General features: G+C 44.9%; 1 protein-coding gene across 2 annotated transcripts in view; it reads right to left on the bottom strand.

The window, feature by feature from the left end:
• Window positions 1-22,974, bottom strand: part of ME1 (malic enzyme 1) — a 387,310-nt gene that overhangs the window by 165,617 nt on the left and 198,719 nt on the right. For both annotated transcript variants that reach the window (XM_065588152.1, XM_005299590.5), the window contains one exon: window positions 19,646-19,807. In XM_065588152.1, the coding sequence (XP_065444224.1) occupies window positions 19,646-19,807 (162 nt within the window). The remainder of the gene's footprint in view (window positions 1-19,645; window positions 19,808-22,974) is intronic.

Genomic DNA, 22,974 nt, shown 5'->3' on the forward strand with positions numbered 1-22,974 from the left:
CTTCAGGCCCAGGGCTGCCCCTTTAAAATCCTGCATTCCTAGGGGATGAATCCGCAACCACGCTGAACCTTTTGTAGCAGTTTTCATCTCCCTCCTCTCCCCAGCCATAAAGCACTGTTCCCTTAATTCGCTCCCTCCCCTCCAAATGTGCAGGGCGGTTGATTGCAACAAATCCTCAATGCCAGCTCAAAGCAAAATTTTAAAGTCTTCAATAATAAATTCTGATTTGGAAATAAAAATACTTTTTAGTCTAAAATGCTTCTGCTCAACTGAAGAACTGCTGCCTCCTGAGCAATAGCAACTTTTAATCCATTGGTGGCTTGGGATAACAGCTGAACAGCAATATGCTTCAAGCTACTGCCAGCACTTAGATTCTAAAATGTTTTTCAAACCATAGCATATTTGTATTCATGTAAAATTAATTTTAGAAGAAACACATAAGGAAAAGATTATAAGAGAGTCCTTTCCACTGGCACATCAAAAAAGCACACATAGGACTAAAATATTTCAAAACACAGCCGTGCAAAATTGCCAATTTTCACTTTGCAAATCTGTGCATATTTTTAAATGAAATTTTGGAACACATATGAATTTGCCCTAAAGGAAAATGTTACCAACTTTATACTGTTAAAAAAATACAAAATTGTTGCACCTGTGATAGGGGCTTAAATTTGGGGAACATAAAATATTAAATCTCCACCCACAAACTCAACTCCACTCATTTTAGACAGATGCCCCTGGGCTTTAGTTGGCTATGCCTGACCTCACCTCTATAAAGGTTAGATGCTCCTCAGTGGGGGCTTAGATTTTCACTCATGTGCCTTACCCTCAGTGAAGCTTGATCTCCCAATTATTATATTTATTGTATTGCAATATAGCCTAGAACCCAGGACTGCACTGACGTAGGCACTGTACGCACATATAATGATTTATTCTTGGTTGAGCTTAGACACTCTGCTGGGCTCTCAGGGCCTCTTGGGCAGACTCCTGGTGGCCCCATGAGAAAAAAATATGAAAATACCTAATATGTCTTTATAAATTAGTTTCCTCTCATCTGGATCCACAAATACTAAAATAAATTAATCATAATTGTATGGCTGTTGAATGGTATCACTGCAGAGTAGAGTTATGTTTAATTATGCAACTCTATCTTAAAATGCTTGGTGTTCAGATAATTACATCACCAGAATTATTTTACCCATAGATTACTGGAATATGCTCTTAACCTTAACTTCATCTTAAAATGCTTTTGTTTGTGAATACATAAAAATGTGTCTCTCACATATGGTCAAAAACTTATAACCATCATTTAGCTCATCTTGATTTTTAATCTTTGCATTTCTGTTATCAATATGCAAGTACAGTGTGTGTCACAGTTTAGGCAAATGCACCAGTATTTCCTCTCAGTGGTCCACCAAAGGCTCCCACTCTCAGGCTTTCAGCTTCCCAGCCATTGCCTTACTTAGATGGAGACCTGTTTCCCTTCTGACTAGGGTATTTCCTGGCTGCACCGTTTCCTGCCTTCACTGTGTTATTCCCAGAAGAGAATGTTTGCTTCCTCTTCACAGTCAGTTAACAGGTGTAATTGCTACACTTAGAAGGTACCACACTGCTCTTTTGTCTGCAAGCCTATTTTATTAAGGTAAAAACACTACAGAGAAAACATTAAAAACAATAAAAGAACCTACATTCACACTAATAAGACATCGTCCAAGTCCTAACATAGGCTCTGGAAGAGTAGTCCTTCAACCCTCACTCAAGGGATCTCCTTTGTGGTCACAAGTTCATCACAGTTACAGCTCAGAACATGCACAATCATAGCTTGTTTAGACCACTCTTTATAAAGGTCAGGGGTCTCTGATCTGGAGTTTTTCAGGCGCAGGTAATCAGTTGGCAATGGCTTTTCCCTCCCAGGTCGTAGCTTCAAAAAGGTGGATTCTAAGTGGGTCACTTGCATTCCCCTCACCCCACCCAGGTATTTCCTAGAAAATCCACTTTACTCGCATTGTCCCCAAAAGTCTTTGGAAGTTCCTAACATTCACATTAATCAATTCCCTGGAAAAGTTATATGCAATCCTGCCATAACACATAAATAATTATATTCCCAATACAATGGACCACAAAAATCACCAAACCTAATTCAATAAGGTTTAACTTGCATCAGAAACTCATCTTCTTTGGTACTACATATGCAAAGAAGGTGAGCTTCTGACCCAAGCCTGGACGCTAATAGAATTTAATATAATACAGTTTCGTTCGCTTCAGAGTAGCTAATATATCATAATATATTTATACCATAAAAAGTATCTGGAGAAGGAAAATACTATTGGGCAAGTCTTACAATTTGAAGTGCCACTTACCTTCTTATTGTCCTCAAATTTCCTAAGGTCTTAGGAAGCAAAATAAATAAAAATGCAGATGTCAGCAATACTTATCCCAGATAAAATGACAATATAAAAAGTTTTTAAATAGATAGTAAGATGAGGTAACAGCAAATTACTGGTGTCTGTTCAGCACACCTGAGGTAGGAATCAGATTACCTTAAAGTTAATGAAGAACATTATGCAATAGAAATTTACTTATATTCTACAGGGACAATGTGATTTGCTTCCCTGTTTGTAAAATACCAATATTAAAACAAATAAAACATGTTTTTTATTCTCATAACACCCTAGTCAGTGTGGGAAATATTAATATCTCAATTTTACAGATAAAAACTGAGGCAGATATTAAGTGACACACCCAAGATCATACAGGAAGTCTATGATGAATCCAGGAATTGAACCAAGGTCTCTTGAGTCCAAATCCAGTGACAAGACCATCCTTAACCTTATAATGGACTCTTAGTAACAATTTTAAATATGGAGCTACTACCAAGTGTTTCCACATTCAAGGTAGTTTTTACTGACTTGTATCTCAAAAATAGCTTGAGCAATTTTCTTTATACTTCAAACAAGCAAACAAAACAAACAAAGCGCACCAGTTTAAAAAAAAAGGGTGAGTAATTGGCAAGGTGTTGGTGTTTATGATTAATAATGGGTGGATGAACTGAAAGAGACTGTGGTGGGATCTGTTACCCATATATGAATTACTGGTTTATGAGGGTTTCAGAGTAGCAGCCGTGTTAGTCTGTATCCATGGGCAGTAGCCCACGAAAGCTTATGCTCTAATAAATTTGTTAGTCTCTAAGGTGCCACAAGTACTCCTGTTCTTTTTGGTTTATGAGGGATTTATAGCCCATATTGGAAAGGCATATGATGTTGGATATGGGGGTAAGTGTAAAAGGGCTCCTGGCCTCAGACTGAAGCTACTCAGGGATATAAGAGTAGAGTTTATCTTGGTTTTGGAACATGCAATGTGATTTTTAAACCAGTGTACACATGTAAAAAGAGTATGAACTGTAAGTCTATTTGAATTTTTACCTACTGTGGCGGGGCAGAGCGGCCCTGCATTGGTACAGCAGGGGTTAACCCTTCTCTCCTAGCAGAGGAAGCTATGCCCCGGAAGCTCTGCTGGGCATGCTCCAACTGGAGCACAGATATAAAAGCCTGCAGACCAGCTCAGTCTGGACTGACCGCCAGAGGAGAAGGACGCATGCCGCTAGCTCCTGCAGAGGGCCTGCAAGCCAAGCCCTGGCAGGCAGCCAAGCCGAGGCACTACCTGAGATCCACCTGAGATCCACGGAGGGCGTCACCGGGGAGGGACAGACCGGAGGACCCCCTGCCGCGGCGGAACTGGTATTCACAGTAGGAAGTGACCCAGGGGGATTATAAAGATAAACAGCGGTAAAGCTGTATTGATGCTCAGCGTGTTGCGGGCAGATCCCCACCGAGTGAGTTGCAAGGAAAGCTTGCCGCTACCAGGGCCCTGGGTCGGGGCTCAGTGGAGAGGGCAGGCTCGAGTCCCCCTACCTCCTCACCCCCAAACCGTGAGGGATCTTATATGGACTCTGGCCGCTAGGCTGCGCTACCCCGTTCGAAAGGGGGTTTCTCTGGACTCTGGCTGCTAGGCCGTGCTACCCCGTTCGAAAGCGGGTTTCTATCGACTCTGGCCGCTAGGCCATGCTACCCCATTCGAAAGGGGGTTTCTCTGGACTCTGGCTGCTAGGCCACGCTACCCCCTTCGAAAGGGGGTTTCTATGGACTCTGGCCGCTAGGCCGCGCTACTGCTCCAGACAGGGGGGCAGTAGAGAGGAAGGCCAAGAGGCCGTAACAGACCGCCCGCAGAGGGGCGGCCACAAGGACTGTAGAGTGGTGAGGCACCGACACCCCATCCTACCCCTGCCCCAAGGGGGTGCTACGGTGACGGGCCCGCCACTCCTACCTTCCTTTAATTGCTCCTTTTAAAAAAAAAACAAACAATTTTTTAAACTGCAACATTTCTTGGTTATACAATAGCAGCAGCAACCTTAACAAAGTTCATTAAGCTTTTTGTCTGCTCATTAAAGAATAGAAAAGAAGTCATAAAAATAGTCTTTATATTTTCTTATTAATTCAAGGAAATACAGATCAAGACATCTTTCATTCTTATTTCAGGTCAAAAGAGGGACAGCTATTCAAATTGTTAAATAATAATGTAAACATAAAATATCTGTTCCTTTGCTTTATAGAAGAAAAATAGTCCACTGTATGTTTAAAAAAATGCATATAATTAAAAAAATAAGTTAGTTTATAAACATGACTTGCTGAAAATCCAGTAAATCTGAAAATATTCTTTAAATGCAGACTTGTTTTAAGACATGAAACTTTTTGCTGATGTATGAGTTGTTTAGTTAATAAAATTGCTGATGTGCATGTGGTTATTGAGCACTGAATAATGAATTACGTATGGGAAGGGCATCCAAATGAAAACAAGAGAGGTGATGTAATGCATTCCTCCCAGAATACCATCATAAAGAACAGCAAAAAAAATCTTCCACATTTATAAGTGAGAGACGATGCAGTTCACACCACTAAATATGGTGAAGAAACCCAGCTCCTCTTTTTGCACTGTATTCATATAAAGGTGATGGTGACTTCGTTGCACTTTAAGAAAGCTAAAATATAGTATTAAATTAACAGGGTGGCTGCCTTAACAAATGGTAACTATTTAAATGACAGATTATGTCTAGCCTTTCTTCTGAGTGAAAGAAAAAGAGTGAAGACCACCAAGAACAAAGCACATTTAAGCAGAAAGTACAAGCTTGAAAGGGACTTAAAGAGAACATCATAAAACATGACAAGTGTACATGCCTTAAAAAAAATAGCATATTGGAGTGTTTTCGTATATGTTGGGCAAAACAAAAGTGAATCCAGAATCTCAGGAGGCAGAAGTCTTCAGTATTCTAAATAATGTATGAAGACATTGGAAACTTCAGTAGCTATTCTCAAGATGGATTGTTATCTTAGGACAGGTTGTTCCTGGGTTAGCATAACTATGTTATTACTACTACTTATTAGAATTATTCTAGCGCCTAGGAGCCCTATGCATGGACCAGGACCCCACTGTGTTAAGACACCCTACAAACACAAAAGAAAAAGATGGCCCCAAGACCCAACTCCAAAGAGCTTACAATAAGACAAGAGACAATAGATTCCGGTTATTTGCAACCCCTCGGTAGATGGCTAAAAGTTGCCCTTAACTGGAGGCTGCTCATAAGCGAAAGGCACGTTTGCAGGCTGAAGCCAGGGAACGAAGCATTGGAACATTCCTTCCCTGGCTGCAGCACCACAAACCTGACTGTGCCCAGTGCTCAGCACATCCCAGCACTTCCTTCCAGGGCTGCAGCCAGAGAAGGAAGTTCTGTGGCTGTCTGGTATGTCTCCCTGCATCCTGCCCTGGCACCAAGGGCCCAGGCTCAGTACATCTCAGTATCTCCTTCCCTGGCGGCAGTCCCGCAAACCTGCTTTCCATGGGTCGTGGGGACACTGGAACATGCAGAGTCCCAGAGCCAGGGCAGGACAGTCTGGACATTGCAGGGAGAGATACCGTGCATCCCCCACTCTTCCTGCTCTGGCTGCAGCATCCCCAATTCCCATGGAATACCCCACCATGAGGCAGCAGCCATCTTCCCACAGCCTACACTGGCGCTCAGTCTCCACATGTCCCAGCACTTCCATACCTGGCTACAGTCCTGCAAACCTGCCTGTAGCTGGGCTTTCAACATGGAGTGGGAGTACTGGGGGCCTGTGTGGATGTATAACCCAAAAAAGTCTGCCAGTAACTGGCAAGCCTGATGCCAATATCTGGACCAATTAACATTGTAGTCAATTGGACAGTATTGGTTCCAGGAAAAATGTTTCCATTAAAGGAAAGTTGTTATTAACTAGGTAGCTATTAGGTGGAATCTTCTGTACAAGGAAACAATAATACAAGATTGTTCAGCATGATAGGCAGTGGCCTGAGCATGCCAGCAGCATAACTGCTGTCAATTTTCTTGTAGGCATTACAGGAAAGGAGAAATTTAAGGAGGGATTTGAAGAACAATGAAGTGGCTTTGCATAGTTTATGGCAAGATCCTCCCAAGCATGAGGGTCAGCATGGGAGAAAGCATGAAGGTGCTCATTTTAAAATTTAAAAAGTGGGTGGAGGCTGGCAGCATAAATGATTGGAGGTGGGAGTCAACCTCTCAACACTGAATGAAAGATGATAGGTTGGTTGGGGATAGTTTGTGAAAGGCTTTAAAACTGAAGATAAGTAGCTTACCGTAGCCTCACCACCTACCTGGTCTGGCTTCAGGCTAGCCATTGCCTCAGTTTCCACTCTTGGGCTTCTCAGTAACTATTAAAGTCTTTTATGCATACAACAACCACCCTCTGTTCTTTTGGTCTGGTTTATTAACAGAGTTCAAAAGGGAAACAAAACTTCCTATTGAGGCTCTCTCTTCAGCCAAGTCTTTCCTTACATTCCAGCCTTGCTAGCTGCTACTAGTTCTCTGCACTCATTTGAGAGCAGCAACTCCCAGGCCTTCCTACCTGGAGTCTCCCTTCTCTTTGGACAGGACTCAAGGTCTCCTCTCCCTTCACAGCCTCTCTTATCTACCCCTACAGGATTCATTTAGCCACATGACTCATCTGTCATGTGACATTCATTCTCTCCCCCGGAGGTGAGTTAAGCATATCACAGGTGGGAGTGGAACCATGTCCCTTAAAGGGGCTAGCCATCCTATGATATTTATGTTTGATGTGATGAAGAACGGGAAGCCACTGGGGGGATGCAAAGAGAAGGGTGACATGGTCAAAGCAACCAGCTAGGAAAATGATCTTTATGGGAGTATTTTGAATGGATATGAACAGGACAAGGTTGAATTTTTCAAGACCAGAGAAAAAGACTTTGCAGTAATCAAGACGTGAGATGATGAGAGCTTGGACAGGAGTTTTAGCTGCATGAATGGATAGGAAAGGTAATATCTTAATGTTATGTAGAAAGAATCTGCAAGACTGAAGACACAGCCTGGAAGTGAGGACCTGGAGAGAGGTCTGAGCTGAATATGACACCCAGGTTTATGACCCTGATGACATGCCACCCTGGCTAAAGGCTAGATGAAAAATGACAATGTAGCCCATAGTAAGCATAAGATTATGCCATATTAACGTTACATTCTCAAAATTATGTGAAATGTATTTAAGAAATGTATATTTTGTTCAATTAAAATATTGATACCTTTTTGATGTTACAGTCTTAATTAAGGAAGTTATTTCTAAAATCTACTAGATGTTCACTTTCAAAGACATTAAGAATTGTTGGCAAACAAATTCAGTTTTGTGAGTATTGTGAGAAAAAAACTTAATGGCACAAGCTCCCTTTGGACCTTGCTAAGTTTTCTTATTAAAACAAAACAGATCAATGTTGTCTGATACCACGCTAACTCCACATTACTCACTTCTTCTCAGAGCTGTGGGTTCTACCTCAGCATCATTCCCAACCTCTGCATGAGGAGAAGGAAGCCATTTTTGAAGATTGAACCATATTCCAAAACATACTCCTAAACAAGCGAGCTTACTAGTCTTAATGTTAACATTTTTTTTTGCATTTAATATCTGTATCTATATGATAATATCTATATGAAGTCATATATAGTATGAATGTGTGTGTGTGTGTGTGTGTGTGTGTGTGTGTATATATATATATATATATTTTGTGTGTGTGTGTGTGTGTGTGTGTGTGTACACACACACACAGTACATACTTAAAGAAGAAAAGACAACTTAGAAAACTTAGATTTAGCTCACAGATAGAAATTTGAATAGAAGATAAAGAACTTTGTGGAGAAATAAAACAGCCAAAAGGTAGGTACAGGCTGACAAGCAAACCATCACACAAGATTAAACAGGACGAGTTGTTTCCAAATACAACATAGTATTCCAAAACCTGTGCTACAGTAAAGAGCTTTGTATCCAGTAGTGGTTTCTATTAACATTTTTGTTGCTGACAACGGATCTTCCCTGTGGCCTGTTTTAACATCCAGGATACATTAAATCCATATTTATTTTAATGGACATAAGATTCCACATATATGAATGCAAAGTATTAATACATAATGATGGGTACACTGAGGGCCAGATGTGAATAACTGGCATTTACTTTAACTATTTAGAAAAATAAGAAAAATGCATAGGTATATAAGAACTACATATGATTGTATTCCTTTCCCCAACTCTTGGTATGTCATCTGTCTCTCTAAAATGTAAGTTATTCAAGGAATAGGACCATGATGTCATGTTAAGCATACAATGGGACCCCAAACATGATAAGGGCCATCATCCAGACTGAGGACTCTGGCATTACTGTAATATAAATATTATGGAATGAGATCATCAATAATAGCTGCCTCCACACCAGAACAGTAATCCAGTTTGAAAACAAACTAATGATTCTGAAGAGCAGATCTATAGGAAAAATTGCCATTCTCTACGCAGTTCTGAATAATGTTAAGAAAGAAAAGTGACAACACATACATAAAAAACAGAAAAGACGGTTACTCACCGTTGTAACTGTTGTTCTTCGAGATGTGTTGCTCATATCCATTCCATTAGGTGTGCGCGCGCCGCGTGCACGATCGTCGGAGAATTTTCTACCCTAGCAACACCGGCGGGTCGGCTGTGGAGCCCCCTAGAGTGGCGCCTTCATGGCGCTGAATATATACCCCAGCCGACCCGGCGCCCCCTCAGTTCCTTCTTGCCGGCTACTCCGACAGTGGGGAAGGGGGGCGGGTTTGGAATGGATATGAGCAACACATCTCGAAGAACAACAGTTACAACGGTGAGTAACCGTCTTTTCTTCTTCGAGTGCTTGCTCATATCCATTCCATTAGGTGACTCCCAAGCCCAACTTAGGTGGTGGGGTCGGAGTGAGACATTGCTGTGTGCAAAACCGCTGATCCGAAGGCAGCATCGTCCCTGGACTGCTGCACTAGTGCATAGTGAGCTGTAAACGTGTGGACTGATGACCAAACCGCCGCTCTACAAATGTCCTGGATCGGAACTTGCGCCAGGAAAGCAGTCGAGGAAGCTTGGGCCCTCGTGGAGTGAGCGGTGAGGTGCGGTGCTGAGACACCTGCCAGGTCATAGCAAGTCCGGATGCAAGACGTAATCCAGGAGGATAGGCGTTGTGAGGAGACCGGTGAGCCTTTCATTCGGTCGGCCACTGCAACGAAGAGTTGCGTCGTCTTTCTAAAGTGCCTTGTGCGGTCAATATAGAAAGCCAGGGCCCTGCGTACGTCCAGAGAATGCAAACGTTGATCCTGGCGAGTAGCATGCGGTTTAGGATGAAAGACCGGGAGAAATATATCCTGGTTGATATGAAAAGGAGAAACCACCTTAGGGAGAAAGGCAGGATGTGGACGAAGCTGCACTTTATCCTTATGGAAAACTGTGTAAGGGGGCTCGGATGTAAGCGCCCTGAGTTCAGAAACACGCCTTGCTGAGGTCATGGCTACGAGGAAGGCTGTCTTCCAGGATAGGTACAAAAGTGAACAGGTGGCCAGTGGCTCGAATGGAGGACCTGTGAGCTTGGAGAGAACCAGGTTGAGGTCCCACGTCGGAACGGGTTGACGTTGTTGTGGGTACATCCGGTCTAAGCCCTTGAGGAATCTATCGACCATCGGGTTAGAGAATACCGAGGATGCGAGCTCCCCTGGGTGAAAGGCTGATATAGCGGCCAGGTGAACTCTAATTGAAGATATCGCCAACCCCTGCTGTTTTAGGGAGAGGAGATATTCCAATATGAGAGGAATAGGTGCCTGTAACGGGGACGTGGCTCGTTGTTCGCACCAACAGGAGAACCGCTTCCACTTGGCCAAGTATGTGGTCCGTGTTGAGGGCTTCCTACTGCTCAGCAGAATCTGTTGGACAGAGTGCGAGCATTGTTGCTCTGCCTGAGTGAACCATGGAGCAACCACGCCGTGAGGTGGAGCGATTGCAGGTCGGGGTGACGCAGCCGGCCGTGGTCCTGAGAGATGAGATCCGGACATAATGGAAGCGGGATCGGTGTCTGAACCGAGAGTTCCAACAGTTTGGTGTACCAATGTTGTCTCGGCCACGCTGGAGCGACCAGAATTACCTGTGCCCTGGTCTCTGCGCAATTTGAGCAGTACCTTGTGGACCAGAGGAAACGGAGGGAAGGCATAAAACAGGTGGTCTTTCCAGGGAAGGAGAAACGCATCCGAGAGGGAGCCCGGAGCTCGACCTTGCAGGGAGCAGAACACGTGGCACTTCCTGTTGTCTCGAGATGCAAACAGGTCTATCTGGGGAAACCCCCACTTCTGGAAGACGGAATGTATGATGTCCGGACGGATAGACCACTCGTGCGTCTGGAAAGACCTGCTGAGTCGGTCCGCTAAAGTGTTCTGGACTCCAGGGAGGAACGATGCCGTGAGATGGATTGAGTGGGCGATGCAGAAGTCCCACAGGCGAATGGCCTCTTGGCATAGAATTGACGAACGTGCTCCTCCTTGCTTGTTGATGTAAAACATGGCCGTGGTGTTGTCGATGAGAACTAACACACAGCGGCCACGTAGGAGATTGAGAAAAGCCTGGCACGCCAGGCGCACCGCCATCAGTTCCCGAACATTGATGTGCAGGGCTAGCTGGGATGTAGTCCACAGGCCCTGGGTATGGTGTTCGTTGAGATGGGCGCCCCAACCCAGAGATGAAGCGTCTGTGACCAGGTGCAGAGAGGGTTGTGGGGCGTGAAATGGCATCCCCTCGCAAACCACATTGTGATCTAGCCACCAGGTGAGGGAGGTCAGGACCGAGTTCGGGACCGTGACCACCATGTTCAGGCTGTCCCGATGTGGGCGGTATATCGACGACACCCAGGTTTGGAGTGGGCGAAGCCGAAGTCTGGCATGCCTGGTTACGTACGTGCAGGAAGCCATGTGACCCAGCAGGGTGAGGCACGACCTCACCATGGTAGTTGGGAAGGCCTTGAGCCCTTGAATGAGGCCCGTGATGGTACAAAAGCGGTTGTCTGGCAGGATGGCTTGTGCACGTCTGGAGTCTAGGACTGCGCCGATGAATTCTATTCTCTGGGTAGGTTCTAGAGTGGATTTGTCCTTGTTGAGTAGGATGCCCAACTCGTTGAATGTGTGCACTATTATGTGGATGTGAGCTCGAACTTGCTCTTTGGTGCGACCGCGTACCAGCCAGTCGTCTAGGTACGGGAACACCTGTATCCCTTGTCGACGAAGGTACGCTGCCACGACAGCCATACATTTCGTGAACACTCTTGGGGCCGAGGATAGGCCGAAGGGAAGGACTGCAAATTGATAGTGCACTTTGCTTACTACGAATCGCAGGAAGCGTCTGTGAGGCGGGTAAATTGCGATGTGAAAGTATGCGTCTTTCATGTCGAGGGCGGCGAACCAGTCTCCAGGATCGAGGGAAGGGATAATGGCCCCCAGAGAGACCATGCGGAACTTCAACTTTACTACGAATTTGTTGAGTCCGCGCAAGTCCAAGATGGGTCGCAGACCTCCTTTGGACTTGGGGATGAGGAAGTAACGGGAATAAAATCCCCTGCCCCTTAACTCTACTGGAACCTCCTCTATGGCCCCCATAGCAAGGAGCGTGGAAACCTCCTGTATAAGAAGTTGCTCGTGAGAAGGGTCCCTGAAGAGGGACGGGGAAGGGGGGTGGGAGGGGGGAAATGAAGAAAACTGGATAGCGTATCCCCTCTCCACCGTGCGAAGGACCCAACGGTCCGAAGTTATAAGGGACCAAACACGGTGGAAGTGGGAGAGGCGATCCCGAAAGGAGGGGGCTGGATCCTGGGGGATGACTGGGGCGCCGTCCTCGACCGCACCTTCAAAAGTTCTGCCTGGGCCCTGCGGGTGGCCTTGGTGGCCCTTGGTTCTGACCGGGTTGAGGGCCGGTCCACCTTCGTCTACCACCTCGCCCTCGCCTCCGGGCCGAGTCCTGTCTCTGACGAGGTGGGGGGGGGGGGGGTAGAAGCGCTGAGGCTGAGGCCTAAATGGCCTGCGCTGAGGACCCGCAACATGCATCCCCAGGGAGCGCATGATTGTCCTGGAGTCCTTGAGGCTCTGCAGGCGAGAGTCCGTCTTCTCTGAGAACAACCCCTGTCCTTCAAAGGGCAAATCCTGCAGGGTTTGTTGCAATTCCGGGGGCAAACCCGAAACTTGGAGCCAGGAGGTCCTTCGCATAGCGATGCCCGAAGCCAGGGTTCTCGCAGCCGAGTCCGCTATGTCCAAGGAGGCCTGTAAGGAGGTCCGAGCCACCTTCTTACCTTCCTCTACCAAGGCCCCAAACTCCTCCCTGGACTCTTGGGGAACCAATTCCTTGAACTTCCCCATAGAGTTCCAGGAGTTAAAGTTGTAGCGGCTCAGGAGCGCCTGCTGGTTAGCCGCTCTAAGTTGCAGCCCTCCGGTTGAATAAACTTTACGGCCAAACAAATCGAGGCGCTTAGCCTCCTTCGATTTGGGCGCTGCGGCCTGTTGACCGTGGCGCTCCCTTGCATTCACTGATGCCACCACCAGTGAACACGGCTGGGGATGGGTATACAAGTACTCGTAGTCTTTGGAGGGGACAAAGTACTTTCTTTCCACCCCTCTCGCTGTGGGTGGGATGGAGGCAGGAGTTTGCCATATCGTATTTGCATTAGCCTGGATCGTGCGGATCAGGGGTAACGCCACTCTTGATGGGGCATCCGCCGCGAGGATATTTACAATGGGGTCCTGCACCTCCACTATCTCCTCCGCCTGCAGGTCCATATTACGGGCCACCCTACGTAGGAGGTCCTGGTGAGCCCGAAGATCTATTGGGGGTGGACCTGTGCACGACGTGCCCGCCACTGCCTCATCCGGAGAGGAAGAGGAAGATGCCTCTGGTGGTAAAGGATCCAAGGGAGGGTCCTGGTCTCCCTGCTCCTGGGCCGGAGCATCACCTGCCCTTGGGTCCAGGACGTCAGGTGGTGCGGACACGGAAGCCTCCATGCCCCCTGGCGGAGGCCGAGAGATGGTGGACTCTGGGGCCCTTCTATCGGAGTGACCCGAGCGAGAGGTCGAAGTTATTGGAGCCCCTTGCGCCTGATGGTACGCCCACGGGGTCCAGAACGACCAGTGAGATGGGCCATGAGCAGGGTCCTCTGCTACCTCCTGCCAATGGCCTATGTCCTGCTCCTCGGCTTGCCCCTGAGGGGGGTATGCCGATCTCGATAAGTCCTCAGAGGAGCGAGACACCGATCTCGATGGCCATGGCAGTGCCGAGTGCGCCGAGACGAATCCCGTGGGATGCGGTGCCGCACGGTGCCGGTCCGGAGATGTTCTATCTCTACGCGGTGCCGGCGATCGGTGCCGAGATCGCGATCGGTGCCGATGACCTCGCCGGTGCCGGGAGTCGGATCTGGACCTGGACGATGACCTGGAGTAGGCCCGGTGCCGGGAGCGGCCTCTCGACGTCGAGCGTCGATCGTATCGGTGCCGAGAACTACGTCTCGATGTTGATCGGTGCCGACGATCATAGCGGTGCCGAGACGTAGAGCGGTGCCGCGACGATGATCTTGGCCGCGAGTACGACCGGTGCCGAGGTGATATCCGGCGCCGGGACTGCGAGCGGCGTGGGGACCTGCTTCGGGACCTGGACCGGTGCCGTGGTTCCAGCCCCTGCGATGGAGGGCGCATCAAGGCAGGTTTCCCCCTAGATTGGACCGGACGAGTCAACGGTGCCGGCGGTGCCGGTGGTTGGGGCGGTGCCGGCTCCGTGAGAGCGATCAAGTCTCTCGCCGTCGCGAAGGTCTCTGGGGTCGACGGGAGGCACTGTATCACTGCCGGTCGCGGTGGTGACCCTGTCTGCACCGGACTCAATGGCCTCGGAGCCGGAGTCGACGGTGCTGGAGGCACCTGTTTCCGGTGCTCCACAGGCGGACGTGGCTCTACCCCCGGCACTGGGGGAGCCGGCGTCTTCGGCACAGAGGTCCCCGTCTTATGGGATTTTTTATGTCCCGGGGATAATGAACGGCGCCAAGGCACTTGCTGTGATTGCGGTGCCGACGAGGTCCGGTGCCGTGGAGGCTTGTCCGACGCCACTCGCGTGGTCGGAATGGTCGGTGCCGCCGGGGCACTGCGCACCGAGGTGCTAGGTGCCGGGGCCTGACGCGCTGATGGAGCGTCCGGGCTAAGTGCCGCCTCCATAAGGAGTTGCCGGAGCCGAAAGTCCCGCTCCTTCTTGGTCCTCGGTCTGAAGGCCTTACAGATCTTGCACTTATCTGTTTGATGGGACTCTCCCAGGCACTTCAGACACGAGTCGTGCGGGTCACTCGTTGGCATAGACTTAGCGCAGGAGGCGCAGTGCTTGAAGCCGGGAGCCTTGGGCATGAGCCCGGCCACGCGGCCGGGGGAAAAAGGGGGAGACAACCCCCTTAATCCCCTTGAACTATATAACAACTATTAACAAGTGAAAAAAAAACCAACTATTTAACTATAAACAACTAGAACTAGAACTATAACTGTGAATGACTGAATAAGCTAGGGAGAGTGGAGAACAGCTATGCCGCGCTCCACAGTTCCAACGACCGTCAGGGGCGGTAAGAAGGAACTGAGGGGGCGCCGGGTCGGCTGGGGTATATATTCAGCGCCATGAAGGCGCCACTCTAGGGGGCTCCACAGCCAACCCGCCGGTGTTGCTAGGGTAGAAAATTCTCCGACGATCGTGCACGCGGCGCGCGCACACCTAATGGAATGGATATGAGCAAGCACTCGAAGAAGAAAATAGAATTTCAGGGTGCCACAAAAGAAGACTTCTGAACAGATATTTTCCATAACTTACTACTTACAAACACTGGTAGAATTCCAATAGAAACGAATTCTTCTAAACTTTCATAATCAAAAATTAAATATATTCAAGCAGTTTCAACCTTTGCTGAAGAGGATGTGGGCAAGTACAGTAGATTATTAAGGCTGGATGAAAATTTTCCATTGAAACTATTTTTAGATTGAAAATTGAGTTTTCAATTAGACAATTTTTTGGCCAGCTTTCCACAGGGAAAAAAATGACTTTTTGTCAAAACAAAACACAACAAAACAAAAAACCCAAAACACATCACTACAAAAAATCCCCAAACTGAAAAATTTCGATTTGGAAAGTATACCAGGCTGCCTCATGCCCCATTCTCCTTTCTGGACCAGAATCCCTGGCCAAACTACATCTCCCATGATGCATCTCAGCAATTCAGCAAGAAGGGTGCATCATGGCAGTCTACAATTCCCATTAGATACAGGGCAGCGTTTCTCAATCAAAATTTTCAGGTTTTGGACAAAATCTTCTGTTTTAGACAACAAGAACAACAAGCCTATTATGCCCTATGGAGCACTCCCCTAAAATGTATAATACAACAAAAAATTAGTTAGGATCTCAGAATATTAATATGAGCCAGGAAATGCACTCTCATTCCATGGCTCACAAGAGAAAACTCGGCAACCTTTCAGAAGTGGTGTGCCAAGTCTTCATTTATTCATTAAGGTTTGGCGTGCCAGTAAAACATTTTAACATTTTTTGAAGGTCTCTTTCTATAAGTCTATAATATATAACTAAACGATTGTTGTATGTAAAGTAAATAAGGTTTTTAAAATGTTTAAGAAGCTTCATTTAAAATTAAATTAAAATGCAGAGCCCACCGGACCGGTGGCCAGGACCCGGGCAGTGTGAGTGCCACTGAAAATCAGCTCGCGTGCTGAAGGCAGCACGCATGCCATAGGTTGCCTACCCCTGCTCTACAATCATAATGCAGGTGAACAAAATATAAGAAAAATGAAATGTGTAACAGTACTCAAATTAGATGATTAAACACCAGGTTTGAAGAATATTGGCGTTTAACCAATGAACAACGTGTAACGTGCAAGAAACAGACAAACAGTAACAACTCCAAGCTCAAACTACACTGTATTTTATCTAAAAAATGCCACTCTCTCCTTTGAATACTTAATATACAACACCTATGTATTTACCTCCATATTGCAATTCTTCACAAAATACCCCCCTTTATCCAAAAACCAACTATTTGTGGATCTCTTAGTATACTGCAATACTGCACAAGTACCTGTGTCCATCACTGAATATAACACTACACCTAAAATATGTAGTGCTACCTGTATATTTTATGTGTGTATTTACTGGTGTTCCTTCTTGTAAATATTCCTATACAACATAGGTTTTATAAAAATCATCTGTAGGGCCATTTAAGAAATATTCTGTTGCTTAAACAACCAAACCAATAGGCGCCAGATGGAAGTTCCATGAAAAACAGTAAAATACCTACTTTAACCCAGGGCCTAGGGTTATCACAATTTTTAAACTGATATTCTAAAATAAAAATAAAAAAAGAGCAAACCATAATTTGGTCAAAGATTGTTTTCAGTGCTATGTTTGTGTTAATAAAAGATTATCTGTTATGGTAAGACTGAGATTGAACTGATATATGCTCATGTTGTTTTATTTAGATTTACCTAAATTCCTGATACCCACGCATGAGTTAGAAATGAAGCAGAAATAACCTTTTATTACATTACAGTTGAGACTGTTTCTGAGAGTATTACCAGACATACTGTAACTTTGCATTAAGTAAGAGATTAATAAACATCAAGAAAGAACTAAAAGGTCTCCATCAATTTACTGATATTGAAATGCTGCCAAATTGTTATATCAACCCAAGCGAGTTACTCAAAGGTCCCCTACATGAAGGAAAACTGTGTCTGTTTTATGTAACATCCTCTCACTAGTTCCCCTTGAAATTTTGCAAACTCTTATGTTCATATTCACACAAACATTCTGGGTGTCACACTTCAGGAAAGCTGTGAACAAACTGGAGAAAGTCCAGAGGAGAGCAACAAAAATATTAAAAAAAAAAAATTAGAAAACTTGACCTATGAGGAAAGGTTAAAAAAACTGGGTATGTTTAGTCTTGAGAAAAGAAGACTGAGCGGGGCCTGAAAACAGTCCTCAAATATGTTAAGAGCTGTTATAAAGAGGACTGTGATCAATTGTTCTCCCTGTCCACTGAAGGTAGGACAAGAAGTAATGGGCTTAATCTGCAGCAAGGGAGATTTAGGTTAGTCATTAGGAAAAGCTTTGTCTCTATAAGGGTAGTTAAGCTCTGGAATAGGCTTCCAAGGGAGGCTGGAGAATGCCCATCACTGAAGGTTTTTAAGAACAGGTTAGACAAACAGCTATTGTGGATGGTCTAGATTTACTTGATTCTGCCTCTGGCGGGACTGGATGACTTCTCAAGGTCCCTTCCAGCCCTACATTAATATGATTCTACAAAAGAAATCTAGAAAAAGTCTGGTGTGTAAATTAAGCATGCAGAAGTAAGGTGCCATCATGGCCTTTTATATGGAGATCTTATGGAACATACTGGTACAGCAATTACTCTGCATTGAAGCAACCAGTACATTCCTTATGTCACTGAACTATATTTTGTTCCTTTCATGGTTTCCATATCACTTATGGAGCAAAAATCCTTAATGGGGTAATGGGTTTTCAAATGTTAGTTATTGTTAAATGAACGAGTTTTGAATAGTGTCACACCTCATACCTTCTACTGCATTTTAGGGGTTCCAATAATAAGCCCACACTCTTCCTCCCTCATCTACAATCTGCCACATCTGTATCTGAAAATATTGCTGTAGGACATCCTTTTTCTTCCCCTATCAGTCTTTTAACAATTTTAAGGATGTTGGAAAAGAGACCCATTGAGTGCACTTGTAGTGTCCTAAAAATCACTGATCTCATAAAGAATATATATTTTATAATTGTATGCCTGTGTATACAAAAAGATATTGAACTGTCTATCCTCTACTATACTTACATACTTAATATATGTCCGATACTAGATATCAAAAACATCAGGACAATGTACACAATCAATTCTTTATTATTTTCTATTCTTGCAAGAAAAGACACTATTTTTCACTGCTATCCTATGGACTAAACATGAATATATTTCAAAAATAAGACTTAATTTCAGTGTTCAGCGGTGCAGCTAAAAAGATACATTGCCAAGATAACACAGGTAGGGTATGTCTACAGAGCATTTTGGAATGAGTAGGAGCGAGCCTCCCAGCCCAGGTCTGCAGACTTGGGTAGCAGAGTTTGCCCTAGTGCTCTAAAAAATAGCTGCATAGACAATGTTTTGAAGTCACTGCAGAAAACTCTCTGACCCCAGTGTGTTAGGCATCTACACACCTAGTGGAACATATGTGCAACCACTCAAAGAACCACAATTTTTTGACCAAAATTAAAATGGTCAAAAATCAAAATTCACTTTGGTTGAAAGTCCAGTTTTTACATCAGCTCTTATACTAAAATGAAAAAAATACAGGATAAAGTGACTACAGGTCAAATACAGATGCCATAGAAGTTAATGGGTGTTTTTCCACTGACTTCAGTGGTACCCGGATTTCATCCTATGAAAATAACAGTGAACATCTCACAAACCATCAAGTTTCTCTTCATGTGTTTGGAAAAAAGAAACTGAGACTAGAGACATTAATGAATTATTTGGAAGTATGTTATTAAATAGGACCTTTGCTCATAAAGAGGTAGCAGTAAATTTTGGGCATCCTTACAAACTAGTCATAGTGGACCAAGTTCAACCCCAGTTGGCACAGAAAGTTTCTGTGTGAGGGCTGCTACACCCCAAGGGAATTCACTTCCCAAGAAGAGAAGTGGCCATTTCCAGGGCCTAGTCTCTCTGTGGGCTATATAATTGCCACGCAGGGTAGGCTGCACTGGGCATGTACCAAACACCACCCAAGCCAGTGCAATCCACTTTTGGGGCTGTGCTGACCACCTGGGAAGGTTTCAGGTGCATTGTGAAATCCTCCACAATTAATGATCCTGTGCCAGACTTTTTGCCAGTGGAAAATAATCTGGGCCTTTTCAATGTACTAAATTGTCAGTAGAAAGATATCAGTATACAGACTCTATTAAATATATTGGTAAATTGAATAAAACTGTATGAAAGAATAATTACATACAACAAGTAAGAAGGAAAATAAGTACTCACAGGAGGGAAAAATAAGACAAAGGGAATAATATCCTCACCCAAAATGCTACGTTTACCCTTTAATAGAATAGATAAATACAATTATACAATTCAGCCTGTTGCTCCTAAAATATGTGAAATGTTCATGGAACCTAGGATAAGTATTTACCTCATTATCAGTTCCCACATCCAGGATTACAGGCAGGCATTCCTGTGGTTTCATTCCTCCACATGCTGTGTAAAGGGCCAATTTACCAACTGGGATGCCCATTCCATAACAGCCAAGGTCTCCAAGGCCAAGAATACGTTCTCCATCAGTCACCACAATAGCCTTGTTGGAGGGAAAAAAAAGTACTATGAAATCATTTCTTTTCTGAAATGCTAAGTACTTACAAGCAGCATATCTATACTCCTCAACACACCTTTTTGTTTCCATTTTAAAATTATTATTACAGACACACATTAAATTATAGTCAAGCGAAAGTCCTGAATTCCATCATTACATTTTATTGCATTTTCACTTCAATTATATTGCAACTTCACTTCACTGTAAAAGGTTTTCCCTGTGCTAATCCTCTAAGAATACAGCACTTGTCACTTACCAGACAGGTGCTCAGTGCTGCATTCCAAAGGAACAATCATTTTCCCTCCTACATTGCTCTGAATCAAGAAGGAAGAAGAGGATTTGCCACTATGTTGTGGAGAAAGGGTAAGGAAAGATCCTTTGCTTCTAGGTGTTGCTGCAACTGTTCCCAGTGATACTGGGTGATACTACTACTGCAGCTCCCTGACAGGAGTGAAACTATAGTATTCCAGGATATAGAATATCAGGGTTGGAAGGGACCTCAGGAGGTCATCTAGTCCAACTCCCCCCTGCTGAAAGCAGGGCCAATCCCCAACTAAATATGTGTACACAGCATCTGGGAGCAAGCGTCCCAGCCCGGGACCACAGACTTGTGGTAGATGAGCTTGCGCTAGCATGCTATTTTTAGTGACTTCAGAGCTCAGGCTCTAGCCCAAGTTGCAATAACAAAGCACCATCTACACAGCTAACAATAGCGCTAGTGCTAGCTCTGCTAGCACGCATCTGTAGACCAAGGCTAGGCAGCTCACTCCCAGATGCTATATAGACATACCCCAGAAGCTCGTGCCCTTCAACATCATACTTCTACCCACCCTCATAAACACAGCATCTAGAGTTTCCTGCAATTGCAGTGCAGCTTCTCTGAGAATATAAAAGAATATATTTTAGTATAAGGGGGTTCCACTGTATACATGCAAATATGTTGTTTCACCAACTATAACAACACACAGCTCTTATTTAGTGTTTTTCAGCAGTAGATCTCAAAGTATGTAGAAATAGCACCATAATAAAACAAAATTCAGACATTTAAAACCAAGAACACCTGTCTGCACTCAAAAGAAAGGTTTCTGTAACACTGGACAGAACCATATGAGTGAAGAGTCACGTACGACAGAGTAAAAGATAATAATTTAGAATTAAGAGGAGGGTAAAAGACAATGCAACTTTGACTGAAAAATGGTTACTAATCTTTTGTAACTGTTGTTCTTCCAGATGTGTTGCACATGTCCTTTCCACCTTTGATGTGTGCATGCCCCGTGCACAGTCACTGGAAATTTTTCCCCAGTGGTGTCCAGCAGGGTGGCTTGAGCACCCTCTGCTGCTGTGTACCACTGGTGCCAGTATAAAGAGCCCAGCTGACCCCAAGTTCCCTCAGTTCCTTCCTTCTGGAAACTCCAATGTGGGGAAGGGGAAAGAGTCATGGAATGGACATGTGCAACACATCTCGAAGAACAACAGTTATGAAAGGTTAGTACTTTTTTTTCTTTGAGCGATTGCACATGTGCATTCCACTCTTGGTGACTCCCAAGCAGTAATATAGGTGGAGGGATCACAGTTCATGTACACACAGACTGTAGTACAGCACGACCAAATACAGCATCCTCTCTAGAGTACTGGGTGATAGCATAATGAGAGCAGAAAGTGTGCACCAATGACCAGGTTGTTACTTTACAAATGTTGTGGATAGGGATCTGCACTAGGAACGCTGTTGAGGATGCTTGCACTCGTCTGGAGTGAGCTGTCAGCTTGTCTGGTGGAGAAATGCCTGCCAGATCATAACAAGAGCTGATACAGGAAGTTATCGAATATCAAATTATCTGTGAGGAGATTGGAAGACCTTTAATTCTGTCTGCTATAGCCACGAAGCCTTGGGTGGACCACTGAAACAATTTGGTCCTGTCTATGTAGAACACCAATGCTCATCTAACATCCAATATGTGTAGCCTTTGCTCGTCCTTATTTGTGTGTGGCTTTGACTAAAATACAGATAAGTAAACTGGTTGACTGATATGAAAAATTGAAACTACTTTAGAGACAAAACTCAGATGAGAGCATAAGTATACATGTGAGTCTTATCTTACGCGGGGGTTCCGTTCTGCGGTTAGCATGTAAAGCGAAAACCGCGTATAGTCAAAATTATATTGAGTTGAATGGCGGGCAAAATCGCCCGCACTACAGGTACAGTATTAAAATTGTTATTTTTCTCTTTTTTTGTTTGTTTGTTTTTTTTGGTTTTGCCGACTGCGTAAAGTTGAAATCACGCATGTTAAATGATGCGACAGACTTGTACCTTATCTTCAAAGAAGACTGTATATAGTACATGCAGTACAGAGACTCTTCTGGCAGAAGTGATAGCAATTAGGAAAACCACGTTCCATGGAAGATGTAGTATGGAGCACATTTCCAAAGCCTCAAATGGCCCATAAGTTTAGACAGGACCAAGTTCAAGTCCTAAGGGGGAACAAGTTATCTTAATTGAGGGTGCAACCTTTCTAGGCCTTTAAGGAATCTCATTGTCATGTTGTTAGAAAAAACAGAAGTTATCCCAGCAAGGTTCATCATCTTCTTCTTTCGTATGGCTGGCGTAGAGCAGCAACTACAATTTCACCTGAAGTTGATCAAGCCAAATGGCTACATCAAGAGTAGCAGAATTTATTGCAGTAATGCCGCCTTCATATTTATAAGTTGGGTAGTAGGTAGTGATATGTTTGATGGTCTGTTGTGGGGAACCACACTCACACACCGGGGAGTCCTTGATTTTCCATTTGTGCATTAGATGATATCTGCATTTACCATGGTTGGTTCGAATTTGGTTCAGAGTTGACCAAGCTGACTATGGAAAGTCAAATCCAGGAACCTTCTGTGTGGGATCTGGCACACGGAGCTTATTTTTTAAGTCTTGTTTAGCCCAATCTGCTTTCCAAGCCTCCTTCTGATCATAGCCTGATTGCATGAAGCTAAACAAATGTTCCCAGAAAGGCTTGAAGGACTTAAGATATTGAAGGGCGGGGTGCGTTGTCAAGTTCTTGGTGAATAGGAAGACATCTGTTTTCCTGGATTCGCTGAGCTTTGCAGAATGTTGCAGCAGTTCGGCGTATTGGCGGGTGAGCGATGTGAGACAGGACAGGTAGCCA

Source organism: Chrysemys picta, chromosome 3 (genome assembly GCF_011386835.1).
Source record: "Chrysemys picta bellii isolate R12L10 chromosome 3, ASM1138683v2, whole genome shotgun sequence".
Taxonomy (NCBI): domain Eukaryota; kingdom Metazoa; phylum Chordata; order Testudines; family Emydidae; genus Chrysemys; species Chrysemys picta.